The 15,148-nt window shown below is 41.7% G+C and overlaps 1 protein-coding gene across 1 annotated transcript; it reads left to right on the top strand.

Moving 5' to 3' along the window:
• The first annotated feature begins 3,051 nt into the window (after nt 1–3,051).
• Nucleotides 3,052–4,826, top strand: LOC134536356 (uncharacterized). Its single transcript, XM_063376108.1, has 2 exons — nt 3,052–4,299; nt 4,347–4,826. The coding sequence occupies exons 1-2, from the start codon at nt 3,052–3,054 to the stop codon at nt 4,824–4,826; spliced, it is 1,728 nt and encodes a 575-aa protein (XP_063232178.1).
• Nucleotides 4,827–15,148: the final 10,322 nt, after the last annotated feature.

The raw sequence follows: 15,148 nt of genomic DNA, 5'->3' as shown, positions 1-15,148 counted from the left end.
TTACACATGCGTGCCTGATGTGTATTTAATATAATCAATATAATGCATAAGTAATGAATAATGTGTAACGCCTCAACTGTAAAAGAACAAAGGAGACCTCGGCGAACGCTTATTGTATAATACCAACATTCACGTTATTTTTGTGTGCCCGCGTGTGTTTGAATGCAACAGTTGATTCTTTGAAGGCACTGATTTTATATTGTTATTTGCGCATTTGCGCAATCATTACCCTCTTCAAAATAAGCTTGAACCCCGTTGTGTCGCCCCCTCCCAAACACACTTAGTAATTAACTTATGTTAGGAAAAAAAAAAATTGCCCCGCCCAACTCTTCTTACCTGGACCCGCTTCCCTCTTGTCCAGTAGTTACCTGCTTGCTTAATGCATGTTAATTGATCCCCGCATGGCCCGGCCCAGGGTTTTCCCTGTGTCTATGCAGGTTTTACCTGGGTCACATTAGTTAGCTTTTAAGCTAGACGTTCAATGGGGCGTCAGCCATGGCGCAAATCGCAGCCATGGCTGGCCAGTAAACCCCAATTAGCACATGATGCACGCGCCCTTGTACTACATGGTTAAAAACCCGCATGGTAGAGTGTATAGGCTTTGGCCTGAGACACACTTAGGTCGGTCCTCCCCTATGCTGAACCCTCCCCTTACACGCTTAGAATAATTTAGGCTAGGAAAAAAAAATCGAAAACGTTGCATTAAAATTGGGCCTTGAAATTTTACCGAGAAGATTCGCTTCTAAAGAATATCACCGTGGCGTGTAAGCCCATGTCGTAAGCGCCGTGCGTGGCCCAGCCACCAGCTCACCACAAACAAATGTTTGGTATTCACCGTGCGAACCAAAATTTTCCAGGGAAATGTTGGAGGTGAAGTTCATTCTGTTATTCACGCCGATACCTCGTTGAGGCGGGTGTAGCGCGCAGAAGTTCAAACATGACGGCGAAGGAAGGCAAACACTCGCCCGTCAGCGAAGTGTATACTCCGCTGTGCATTAGACGAGAGAGAGAGAGAGAGAGAGAGAGAGAAAGAGAGAGGAGTGACGTCGTCGGGGAATCATCCAGCCTCTCCAGCGGCTACGTCATGTTTGTGACGTCACGGTCGGGTCGTGACGCACCAGCTGTGAGACACTCCTCCAGCACGACAGCGGTTGGCAGCTGGAGGTGTTTCTTTGGTGGAAACATTCGCGTGCAGGTCACAATTGAGTGGCTACAAACCTGCACTGTGTCATGTTCGAACATCTGACCGAACTGCTCCCCTGGAATCTGTGAGTTGTGTGACTGACGCCCACTTATTTGGCAGTGAAATATCAACACACGCAGTTCGTAAGTGCGATGCTCGCAGGTGTTTCTAGCGCGGTATCGCCTCTGCGACAGTCCGAACCTGTGAGTGGTCCGTGTCCTTATCCTGATGTGAATGACATCTACAATTACAATGTCAGAATCTACTGATCTATAAAGTAGTCACCAGAGCGCAGTAAATATAGAGCGACAAAAAAAATATATATATATATATTTTTTTTTACTCTTTTCAAGCTGAGTGTCAGTGCTGGCGGCCTTGCCCATTCCTCCTCCCCCCCCCCCCCCCCCCCCCCCGACGACACCACCAGGGACGCCTCGCTGGAAGGACGACGTCGCGTCGTTACCCGGGTCGGAACAGACCCTCGTCTTCCGGGATGGAGCCGGTTTGGCCGTGCGCTCGATAAACAAAATAGTGGTTTACACAGATGGACATCCATCACTGGAACATCTGTGCGCCGGTTACGTCATCCGTCCGAGGGCAAACCAGTTAAAATACGCAGCTCATAATATTATCCTACACGGCATGGACGGAACATAAATTTACACATTCCTCTAATTTCATAAAAAAATTTCACAGAGACCTTTAGAATTTTCGCTTACAAATATAATTGTAGTTATTCTTCCTAAAAAAAACTTAAAAAACAAAAATTATCTTCAAACAAAAAATGTCAACCTTCGGCTAAGTAAGATTTATTCAATATTTAAGTATGGTGTTTTGTAACTCATGTACTTGTTCTTCTCCTTTAAATATTATTTTATTTTATTTTATACATATATTAATATTTTGTTTCTGAAACAATGTTATACTTTATCTAAATTAATTGTTTTTTTTTTAACTTTTACTTTATAAAAACTACTGTAATGTATGATTTCTAGAGACCTGCAAATTTCGCGGATTCATTAGGTGATAGGCTAGAATTCAAACACATATACCTCTTAGATAATTTTGCTATTGGCTTACTATTCATCTGGACGAATCTCAACCAGTTATAAACCCTCAACCAAAGAAGGATCGAATCACAGACAAACCAGCTGAGACGACTTACAAGTCGGCAGCCAATGAACTTGCGTTATTTGCCCGAGTGTACAGGGGTATGTGCAGTCTATCCTGAACGCCATCGAAACCGCGAATTTTGCCGGTCTCTAATGATTTCACGTTATTTTTATGTATTTATTGGTCATTCGTTACAAATTTTTAAATGTTTACATTAATCAAAATATGGCGCGTAGATTAAAGTGACTTGATGCACTCACACACAAGCTTGCTTTTGTGAGTGATAAATTTCCTGTTTAATTGACTGAATTTCAGTCAAGTGTCAACAACAAAAGGAAAAATAAATTTAATATTATTTATTATCACATATTATTTACAAAATAAATGAATGTTAGTTATTATTTTGTCACTGATTGTTTCGGACATGATAAACAATATATTAAGAGTAAAATGTATATACCTTCATATGCGGTATATAATTGAGTGTTTGAAGCTGAGGGACCTTCAGCATCAGAGTGACAGGTGATCTCCTGAGTGACGTCACAGCATGCCTCGTCAACATGGCGGAGCAGGTGGCCAACATGGAGGAGCAGGTGGCCAACATGGCGGAGCAAGGAGGCAACATAGCGGAGGAGGTATTCAACAACATGGCGGAGCAGGTATTCAACAACATGGTTTAGCGGGTGGCCAGCAAGGCGGAGCAGGTGGCCAACATGGCGGAGCAGGTGGCTAAACTGGTGTAGAAAGCGGCCAACATGGCGGAGCGGGTGACCAACATGGCGGAGCGAGCGGGCAACATGGCGGAGCGGGTGACCAACATGGTGGAGCGAGCGGCCAACATGGCGGAGCAGGTATTCAACAACATGGCGGAGGAGGTATTCAACAACATGGCGGAGCAGGTATTCAACAACATGGCGGAGCAGGTATTCAACAACATGGCGGAGCAGGTATCCAACAACATGGCGGAGCAGGTATTCAACAACATGGCGGAGCAGGTATTCAACAACATGGCGGAGCAGGTATCCAACAACATGGCGGAGCAGGTATCCAACAACATGGCGGAGCAGGTATCCAACAACATGGCGGAGCAGGTATCCAACAACATGGCGGAGCAGGTATCCAACAACATGGCGGAGCAGGTATCCAACAACATGGCGGAGCAGGTATTCAACAACATGGCGGAGCAGGTATCCAACAACATGGCGGAGCAGGTATCCAACAACATGGCGGAGCAGGTATCCAACAACATGGCGGAGCAGGTATTCAACAACATGGCGGAGCAGGTATCCAACAACATGGCGGAGCAGGTATCCAACAACATGGCGGAGCAGGTATTCAACAACATGGCGGAGGAGGTATTCAACAACATGGCGGAGCAGGTATTCAACAACATGGCGGAGCAGGTATTCAACAACATGGCGGAGCAGGTATCCAACAACATGGCGGAGCAGGTATTCAACAACATGGCGGAGCAGGTATCCAACAACATGGCGGAGCAGGTATCCAACAACATGGCGGAGCAGGTATCCAACAACATGGCGGAGCAGGTATTCAACAACATGGCGGAGCAGGTATCCAACAACATGGCGGAGCAGGTATCCAACAACATGGCGGAGCAGGTATCCAACAACATGGCGGAGCAGGTATTCAACAACATGGCGGAGCAGGTATCCAACAACATGGCGGAGCAGGTATCCAACAACATGGCGGAGCAGGTATCCAACAACATGGCGGAGCAGGTATTCAACAACATGGCGGAGGAGGTATTCAACAACATGGCGGAGCAGGTATTCAACAACATGGCGGAGCAGGTATTCAACAACATGGCGGAGCAGGTATTCAACAACATGGCGGAGGAGGTATTCAACAACATGGCGGAGCAGGTATTCAACAACATGGCGGAGCAGGTATTCAACAACATGGCGGAGCAGGTATCCAACAACATGGCGGAGCAGGTATCCAACAACATGGCGGAGCAGGTATCCAACAACATGGCGGAGCAGGTATCCAACAAATGGCGGAGCAGGTATTCAACAACATGGCGGAGCAGGTATCCAACAACATGGCGGAGCAGGTATCCAACAACATGGCGGAGCAGGTATCCAACAACATGGCGGAGCAGGTATTCAACAACATGGCGGAGCAGGTATCCAACAACATGGCGGAGCAGGTATCCAACAACATGGCGGAGCAGGTATCCAACAACATGGCGGAGCAGGTATCCAACAACATGGCGGAGCAGGTATTCAACAACATGGCGGAGCAGGTATCCAACAACATGGCGGAGCAGGTATCCAACAACATGGCGGAGCAGGTATCCAACAACATGGCGGAGCAGGTATCCAACAACATGGCGGAGCAGGTATTCAACAACATGGCGGAGCAGGTATCCAACAACATGGCGGAGCGGGTGGCCAGGCGGCAGACGCACGAGGCGGAGGACGGAGCCAGCAGAGGCAGCCGTCGTCCTCGGCCCGCCGTGGAGTCGCCTTCACCGCCGCTATCCGGCTCAGGGCCGCTGTCGTCCTGACGCCGCGGGTCACGGCCCTCCCCTGCTCCCCCGCCGCTCTCTCCGCGGGTGACACTGCAGCGGCTCTGGCGAGTCATCTCCATGTCCCGTGGTTTTGGGGTCTATGTACCGTGAAACGAAAAGCTATGTACAAATTTTCCCGAAAGTCGCACCATGGTTACGGCTACAGTAGGTAGTCTTTCTTTTAAATCTATCTAAAAGTACGTTTATGAGGAACCTAATGCTACAATTAAAACGATATTTAGAAATATTTTGTAACAGATCATTTTATGGAAGAAAAAAAAAAACAATTAAGGCACAAACATTTCTAAAAATTCAGACACATTTTACAATAATAATTCATACATATTCTCAGCATGAAAGTTCGGGAAGTACCGGAATAATATTTTTTTTCAACGCCGAAATAGTTTTTTTTTTATTATTCTGGTTGACTCGGGCAGTCCACTCGCCGTGTTGGTTCCTCTTCTGTATCGGTGACCGCTCTGTGTCCGCGGCTCGCTCGCGTCCCTAGAGCTATGTGAAAGAAGGATTGGAAAAGGAAGGGGGGGGGGGGGGGTAATTAATTCAGCCGTTTCCATGGCTACCGCGCCCAGGCGCCATCAGAGGTTGTTGCACAACAGCCAGGAGGCTTTGTTCACGTGCCGCAAGGGGGGAGGGGGGTGGGGTGGGGTGATAAATAAATTTCAATTAGCGACACAGCATGCTGATAGTCGGCGCTGCGAGCGTTAAGAGAGATTAGAGCCTCGCCATCTTGCAATTTTAAAAATTTTGACACCGCTTGCAATAAAGCTTCCGTGCAATTTTTTGACGTGACAATGTCTAATAAATCGATGAACGCCTGCTCCACGCACGAAAAAGGATAACTCGTTGTCCCGTTACGCACATTGTCCCGTTACGCTATGTCCCGTTACGCTATGTCCCGTTACGCTCTTTGTACGCTTGCGCCGCATCTATCTCTCTTCCACTCGATTGGAACAACGATCGATTTGACTTTTTCGAGGCACATTAAACTTGAAACACTCCCATTCGTTTCATACTTTTCCTATCATTGCCTATCCTTAACATAATAACACAGGTTGGAATAAGTTAAATAGCAAACATGTATAAAAGTTATAGTTAAAATAATCTGTTCATTAAAGTAATAAACATATTTGAATTAATGAGTGCAAATAAAAGTAAAATTATCAATTAAATTGTAGATTTCATTTCATTCCTTCTTTGTAACCATACAAAATAGTGATATTTCAATAAAATGATTCAATTTTATTCATAAAAGTATGCAATCATGTCATCAATGTTTTGTTATGACGTTGTCACGTTAAACTATCGTCCGTAAACCGACTTTACAGACAAAAATTTTTGTTTTTGACATGGAACAGGACTTAGCTTTGGCTACTTGTTGAAGTCGACACTTGTGAACTGGTGAGGTTTTCATGATAGTTTTTTAGTCACGCGCGTGAAATAATAGGTATTTTTTACTCGCGGCGGCGCTAACAGACTAGAGCCTGTTGGTAAATATGTGGTTGCAAAAATGTTTATAATGAAGTAGCTTGGCTTCTGGGTTGTAGCCGCGTCCTTGGCGAACAATTCACCAACGCTTTCGGTCGACAATTGCAGTCGCCGTCATCAGGGAGCAGTTACCCACTGATAGGGTGGTTTACCTACCTACTAGTCTCGGAAACTTTTCGCGAAATATGCATGGCCTTACTTACTCCGAATTGGACCGGCCAATACGATAGCGGGTGATGCGTACTGCCGAATATCTGTGCTTCATAAGGACTGTGTTAGGTTCTTTGGATACCGAATATATATATATATATATATATATATATATATATATATATATATATATATATAATGGTTGTCTGTAAATTTGGTTTACGGACGATAGTTTAACGTGACAACGTCATAACAAAACATTGATGAAATGATTGCATACTTTTATGAATAAAATTGAATCATTTTAATATTAATAATAAAAAAATAAATACTTGAAATTATACTAGTAATCATATTTTTAAAATGCAAGAATTATTAACTTTTATTGCCGAAATTGTTGTTGTAATAAGCAATGAAAACCACATTAACTTTTCACTTCACTTTATAAACAGTCGACGAAACAGTTCACGTGTAGATGACTTGTAATTAATTTTAAAAAATGGCGTTTAGCTATAAAGTTTAAATATAATTATGAACAAGTTTTCATATAAATTAACTGTAATCAAATATATATCATCAATTATATGAATCACCGTAATTTTTTAGTCAATTGTAACATAACCTATTATTACTGCACTCGCCGACATCGTAACGGGACACAGCGTAACGGAACAATGTGCGTAACGAGACACTTTTACGTGCGTGCAGCCGGCGTTCATCGATTTATTAGACGTTGTTACGTCGAAAAAAAAATCTCAGGAGCACGTGATCATTGCTGGTGTGTGAAGTGTGGCAATCGTGGCGCGGCCGAGTGCCTTGACGCGGTGTCTGCAGGCCCGCCGAGGCCGTAGTTGAGGGCCGGGGACATCTCGCCGGGTCAAGAAGAGCGGGTCCCGCCACGCCTCGTCTCGGGGACTCACCACAACGCCGAAATAACACAACGCCGAAATGCCAAATTGACCACAACGCCGAAATACCACAACGCCGAAATGCCAAATTGACCACAACACCGACAGCTAGAAAACTGCTGTGTACCACAACGCCGAAATACCACAACGCCGAAATGCCAAATTGACCACAACGCCGACAGCTAGAAAACTGCTGTGTACCACAACGCCGAATTACCACCACGCCGAAATACACTAACGCCGAATAATGTCATTGCAGGACTGCCACAAAGGTTAGGTTAGGTTGGACTAGGTTATGTTAGACTAGGTTAGATTAGGTTAAGTTAGGTTAGGTTTGATTGTGGTTATTCGGCGTTAAGGTACATTTAAGAAACACACACAAATTCATTCAGTTGTTATTTCGGCGTTGTGGTACACAGCAGTTTTCGAGCTGTCGGCGTTGTGGTCAATTTTGACATTCGGCGTTATGGTATTTCGGCGTTGTGGTAACGACCCCCTAGTCTCCCGAGCGCGGCTCTGTCGCCGGCTCGTGTCCGGCTGTGTTCCGACGCACCCTGGCAATCCTGGTCTCACGTGGTTTCTCCAAGAGACTCCAAGTGCATTGAATTCGCGTAGGTATTTAAAAAAAAAAAGGGGGAGGGTTGTTGTCTGTAAAGTCGGTTTACGGACGATAATTTTACGTGATAACGTCATAAGATTAAATTGCTGCTTTTAAAAAGCCCGCCTTAACCTGTTAGATATTATGGAAGATTTTCTCGCACGGCGGTTGGCCGGTTCTTGCACGCTCGGCTCAGGCGGAAAGTGACAATTAGTCATGCTTTTTCTTGCGTGCAGCCGGCGTTCATCGATTCATAAGACGTTATCACGTCAAAAATAAAATTTTATAATAGTACTAGCTGCCCGATCCGGCTTCGCACGGTTGTATTAATTGGGGGGGGGGGAGGGGGAAATGAGACCAAATCTCTTATTTACAGTTATAATAAATGAAATAAAATGAAAATTAATTAATTTTGACAAAAATTTAATACAATGCTTTGTAATGTACCGAAGAAAAAACGAATAGCACCGATGGTTTCCCGACTCTCGAGCACGCAACGTTGTCATGGAGACGAAGTGCCCACTGTTTCCCGGGTTTAAACACCAATCAACATTGATGATCAGTTTATTATTAATAATAAATTTTTAAGACCATTGATCAAAATAAAAACTACCCTATCTCTCAAGTTGGAAAAAATTACACATAAATGCCCATTTTCATCGAAATCAGTTGACTTGGTGAAGGGGACCTTTTTAGAAATCAGATGTAGTTAGTAATTGTCTTCTTAATTTGAATAATTTATATCACTTTCAAATCCCGACCGACTTTGTTCTACCAGTGTATAGTTATTTACCTGTATATATCTAAAAATTGGTGGTCTGTATTTAATGAGTGATGAGGACTACACTAACAATGAATGTGATTTTCTGCCAACTCATACATACATCACATTAGAAAACTCTAAAATTATAAGATGAGAGTGATTTTCACGATGAGCGCGCACCACGCAATGCAAATTTCACAGGATGAAAAGAGTGGGGGCGACTGAAATGCTGCCCCTTGCAGCCCATCCAATTTCTGAAAACATGTTTCTTTAAGTATTTAAATAATCCTGAAAACTTGCCCCTTGGAAGGGCAGCCCATCAGGATATCTTTAACAGTAGTGTTTTTGAAAGGTTGTCTGAATTGTTGCCCCTTGGAAGGGCAGCCCATAAGGATTTTTCTGACAGTGGTGTTTTTGAAAGGTTGTCTGAATTGTTTCCCCTTGGAAGGGCAGCCCTTCTGGATTTTTCTGACAGTGGTGTTTTTGAAAGTTTGTCTGAATTGTTGCCCCTTGGATCGGCAGCCGTTCAGGATTTTTCTGACAGTGGTTAGTTTGTAAAGTGACCTAACCTAACCTAACCTAACCTAACCTAACCTAACCTAACCTAACCTAACCTAACCTAACCTAACCTGACCTGACCTAACCTAAACTAACCACTGTCAGAAAAATCCTGAAGGGCTGCCCTTCCAAGGGGTAACAATTCAGCTCCCCCGAAGAGAGTGCGCTCTGTGATCGGTGATGGCAAACAACTTTAACATGCAGACAGCGCATTCTAGCGGCGGGTGTGTGTACTACGTGTTCTTTTACTATTCGCGTCCAGAAAATGTATTTTAAAAAATGAATTTTCGTTGATTTATCATGCTGGTCGGTCGTGTGGTTCGAAAACCGAGCGGACCCGAATTTGTCTTTTCGCGTTAATTTTCGTGGTGATCTCGACATTCTGGTGTGCGTGCAGACGGACTTGTGGAGGCAGCGCTTCTTCAAGGCTGGTGATGGCGAGGAACTGGGTCGGAGATTAAGTATCTATCTTATTTATTTAGTGCTTTCATAAAATGCTACGTACAATTTCATGCCGAACACAAAGTTTGATTTCTCTACAGTATTCATTAACCTGAGAAATCTGGTAGGTTTGCGCATAGCTGCGTATTTATTAAAAATATATATATATATACCATGAATACTCCTTGATCATAATGACATGATCATGTACACATTGATCCTGTGGTACATGAAGCTTGCTGTTTTCATTCAGTACATTGAAATATCCTGGACATTACAAGAATTTGTGTTATAACAATGAAATATGATTGTAAAATGTATACGAAAGAAAATAATTTTCACAAGAACGGACATAAGTTTTGTATTGTGCTATTCCAGTATTTTTTATGTACAGAATGTGTCGACGTACCAAATTAATAAAACAGCATGCATCATTTAACAAAATAATTAATATAGGTATAAATCTCAATAAATAATTCAATTTAAAAAAAATACTTCAATTTAAATAAACACGCAAAATTCAATATTTATAGAAACATATGTATAAAAGTCTAATTTACTAAATTAATTTTTAATAATTATTAAATATATATGAATAAATAAGAAATTGATTTTCATTAGTAATTAAAATTATTCTCGATTAATGTACAAAATCAAATAATTTTTATACACATGTTTATATTTATAATGAATACCTACTGAGTTTTCAATTTATTTAACTTTTGTTACAGTAAATTTCGAAATATTTCAGTGTCGTAAATCAAAAAGAAGTATAACTGCTAACGCGCGTACATAAGTACACACTCCTTTTATTTTCTTTAACTATCCGTAGCAACTAGACTGTACTGATACTAATCTGATTGGCCGTCCTGGCTTCTTCTTCGCCGCTCAGACTGATTCACTCCGAATGTCGAGCCGACTGATGGTGTAAGGTCCGCTCAAGGAATCTCGTGCCACTTTTTTTTTTTTTTTTTTTGGTGTGGCATACCAGAAAATTGGCATCTCATACTCATTTATATAGAACATGCTTTTTTTATTACAACTTTATTTAACTGTTTTTCGTAGTGTCTTCTTCGTTTGACCAACCTGCCTGCATGAAACCTGCCGCGTGAAAGAGCTCAGTGTTTTCCCAGTGTCTATGTAGGTTTTACCTGGACCCAACGTATCTTGTTTTCGTCTAGAGTGGGGGGAGTTAGCCATGGTGCCAATCGCAGCCATGGCTGGCCATCCCCTTCCTAGCACATGATGCATGCTGCCCCTTCCTGCATGACTAAAACCCTGCATGATTAGGCTTACAGGCTTCCCTATCTAGACCCCTCCCAAATACACTGAGTTTAAGTTAGGTTAGGAAGAAAAAAATCTAAATTTATTGACGTGACAAAGTCTATAAATCGATGAACGCCGGCTGCACGCACGAAAAATTGTCACGTTCCGCCTGAGCCGAGCGTGCCAGAACCTGCTAAAAACCGTGCGAGAAAATCTTCTATAATATCGAACAGGTTAAGGCGGGCCTTTTAACTAATTGTTCGTGATTATATTTAAACAAATTATTTAAATTAAATTTGAAACAAATTGTAAATAATATTGGAAAATTAAAAAGTATGCAATTTTTCATCAATGTTTTCTTATGACGTTATCACGTAAAATTATCGTCCGTAAACCGACTTTACAGACAAACCCCCACCCCCCTTTATTTTTCTCTAAGCAATTAGTCGTGTAGTAGATAAATTGACATTTTAAACTTAAAACTTTGTATTCAAGATGTTATTTGTTATTAGTCACGGGTCTGCCCAACAGGTAGCAGCACGTTACTTCAGTTTCCACTGTAAGAGTCGCACTGTAAGAGGCCAGCGAGGAGCGGGCGTCGCCCTACTTACACCCGCCCGAGTTCAAGGTCGGCGCGTCCCGGATGCGCCCGCGGTGAAGGTCACCCCTCACCATCCTCCCCCCTCGCCCGTGGGTAGCGGTCTCCAGCACCTGCCACTAGGGGGAGCTGAATTGTTGCCCCTTGGATGGGCAGCCCTTCAGGATTTTTCTGACTGTGGTTTGTTTAGGTTATGTTAGGTTAGGTTAGGTCACTTTACAAACTAACCACTGTCAGAAAAATCCTGAAGGGCTGCCTATCCAAGGGGCAACAATTCAGACAACCTTTCAAAAACACCACTGTTAAAGATATCCTGATGGGCTGCCCTTCCAAGGGGCAACAATTCAGGATTATAAAATTACGAAAATAGACACATTTTAAGATACTGGAAGGGCTGCCCTTCCAGTCGCTTTACAAACTAACCACTGTCAGAAAAATCCTGAAGGGCTGCCCTTCCAAGGGGCAGCATTTCAGTCGCCCCTACCAGTAGGCTATGTATTCGAGCGAAAATTAGTCTTCCCACAACCTGAAAGGCGTTCTTTTGCATCTTTCAATATTTAAATGTTATAAAGCTGTTTGATTTCAGTACATCGAAACTATCACATTTATTGTGGGCATACGTAAAACGATTCGAAAAAATAGTGGTCGCGTTCTTAAACTTGTTTGTTTCTAATCTCACGCGCTCGTATACTTTCGTGCGGTTCATGTCGATAGACATGTTGAAAATTCTTATCGTTCCGTGTTTTTTTCTGCGACTATTCTCAACCAAAATCTTAAATCGTTCGAATCAATAGTTCCATTAATATGCGGAATTTTTTGATGATTTTTTTTTATCTGTTCCGAATTTATAGCTTAATAATTACAGATTTTCATGTTGGCGGCCCAGATGGCCGACAATATGACTGACGTCATTGCAATAAATAGTACTGCACGCTAGCGGGTAGAAAATTAAACCAGTATGGTGGCAGCGATTTCTGAGAGACAGACGTGTGTACTAGCTCTTCTAGTAGCGAAGTATTGAAAACAAGATGGCGGCAGTGCTCTCTAGCAGACGATGCGTGTACAGAGAGCCTCAATTTAGTCCGAACTGAGCAGTACGAACTGGGAGCTGGACTGATCGTGCGTGGAGGACTTAAAATTAACTGACAGTTGTGGTGAATTTACAAAGCATTTGTACATTTATGTAACACGGAGTAAAAACACTAAAATGTATGGCTAGAGACCGGAAAAATCCGCGGATTCATTTCACTATATGCTAGAATCCAAACAACTGTACATTTATATTGCTTCTGTGATTGGCTTACAGTTTATCTGAAGAACTTTTAGCCAATGGGAAACCTTCAACCAAAAAAGTATCGAATCGCAAGCGTCCCTGTTGACAAGTGTCACGAGTCAATAGCCAATGAGCAAGTGGCATTTGCCTGAGTTTGTAGAGGGTTGTGGAGTCTATCCTAGAGGTCATCGAAAGCGCGAATTTTCCCAGTCTCTATCTATGGCATGTTTATCGAATAACAGCTGATTCTACACTAATGCAAGTGTGATTTTTACCCCTAAATGTGTTGGTTTATTTTTAATCGTGTGCTGCACGTGTGTGTGTAAAATTACACTAATTATTTTATAGTGCAGACTATAGTGAACATTTTTCGGAGTACTCCGTGTCATTTTATTTTGACCTGACGTGTTGAAGACGAGCTGGTCAGAGGCGACAGAACGCTACTACACGTAACAAGTGGAGAATGAATGTGTCTGGTCTCGAAGTGGCAGTTACCCCAGAGGTGGCTGGGCACGCGACCGAACAGTATTTATTTTGGTGCCCGTATATTACCTTACCTATTATTCACATCCGTTGTACATGCTAAAAAAATTTTTTTAGAACTCATGTTCGTACATTTTAGTGGGGTTTTCAATGTTAATGAATTTTTTTTAGTTGTTTTTATTTTTTGTACAAAATGGTCACATATTACTAGAGACCTGTAAAATTCGCGATTTCAAATCCCTAAAGGATAGACTCCACGATCCTCTATGCACTCTTGCAAATTACATCTGCTGAGTGGTTACCGACTCGTAACACCTGTTGACTGGAATGATCGTGATTCGCTAATTCTTCTGTTAAAGATTTTTCATTGGCCCAGAGTCCTTCAGATAAACTGTGGCCCAATCACTGAAAAAAAATAATGTCAAAATTATTTGGAATCTATCCTATCGCGAAATGAATTCGCGAATTTTACAGGTCTCTACGTATTACTTATTTGTTTATTGATGGTTTTATAAATAATTTAATGATTATTCTCGTACATTCTCGCGTGTGTACGACGATCAACGATTTCCCAGTTCTTATTGTTATGATTATTTTTGGGTCACTCATGAGGTAAGTCATCGGCGTTGTAAGTTTGTGTGGACATGTTAAGTTCGAATGAATTGCGAGTATGTGATCGCAAAGTTTTATTGTGATTCGCGTATTAGTGGAGAGATACTTGACTTCGCCTCAAGTCACGACTTTGCAAGCACAGCAACATAAACTCTAGCTTACAGGTCATTGAACTCATTGATTAGCCGGGTCTCTAGTTATAACGCTTGATTATTTTAATATGTCACTGATGTTGTATCGTGGGGTATTTTTTTCGTACCAATGTTATTGTGTGCACGAGTCATATTAAGCATTCACAATGACTTCGTAAAAAGTAAGGATTTTGTGTGTGTTCACGTAATTTTTATATTAATTTACATACGAAGGATAGGTTTTCTCCGAATGGCTAAATGTTTCTACGTTTATAACTTAAGAAAAAATGTTGGTTAGGTCAGGTGAGTTTCTTTGCGAATACGGTTAAATCGCTGTAAAAATAATTTTAAAAATAATATTTACTTTTACTGGGTTCTGGAAACTTTCTGGTTGCGAAGGCATTTGAAATCACAGGAAATTGTACTGTTCCACATCTTATAAACGAGAAAATATTGATGAAAAATTATTATAAACTAGATGAAGTACCCGAGTGTGGCCGAGGTTGAACTCATTATAATATAAGGAACATCACTACCGAGTTTCAAGTCTGTAGGTCAAATGCTATACTTTCGCACTTTCGCATTATAATAGTTTTAGGGATATTGCATAGAAAAAATTTATTTCTATTTTTTCACTACATAGTATAAAACAAAGTCGCTTCCCGCTGTCTGTCCCTATGTATGCATAGATCTTTAAAACTACGCAACGAATTTTGACGTGGTTTTTTTTAATATATCGCGTGACTGAAGAGGAAGATTTATATGTATAATACATGCATAATATAGTAGAGAAACACTTATCATTTTAGAGGTTTCTAATGTGATGTCGTAAATAAACGCATTTTTTTGCGCTTACTACATTGCAAACGCTGGCTGAACTCTACAATATAGATCATGTTGTTGATAATTGTTGATTATCTTTTATTTTTTTTAGTCGAACGAATACTAAGTAAAATATTTTTATTTAATGATCGAAAATCGTAGTTGAAGGTAAGGTATTTCAGTTCAAAAAAGAACTGAATAGAATAGGTA

The sequence above is a fragment of the Bacillus rossius genome, chromosome 10 (assembly GCF_032445375.1).
Source record: "Bacillus rossius redtenbacheri isolate Brsri chromosome 10, Brsri_v3, whole genome shotgun sequence".
In the NCBI taxonomy this organism is placed as follows: Eukaryota; Metazoa; Arthropoda; class Insecta; order Phasmatodea; family Bacillidae; genus Bacillus; species Bacillus rossius.
The sequence above is the reverse complement of the archived record's forward strand: the minus strand, read 5'-3'. Positions and strand labels throughout refer to the sequence as shown.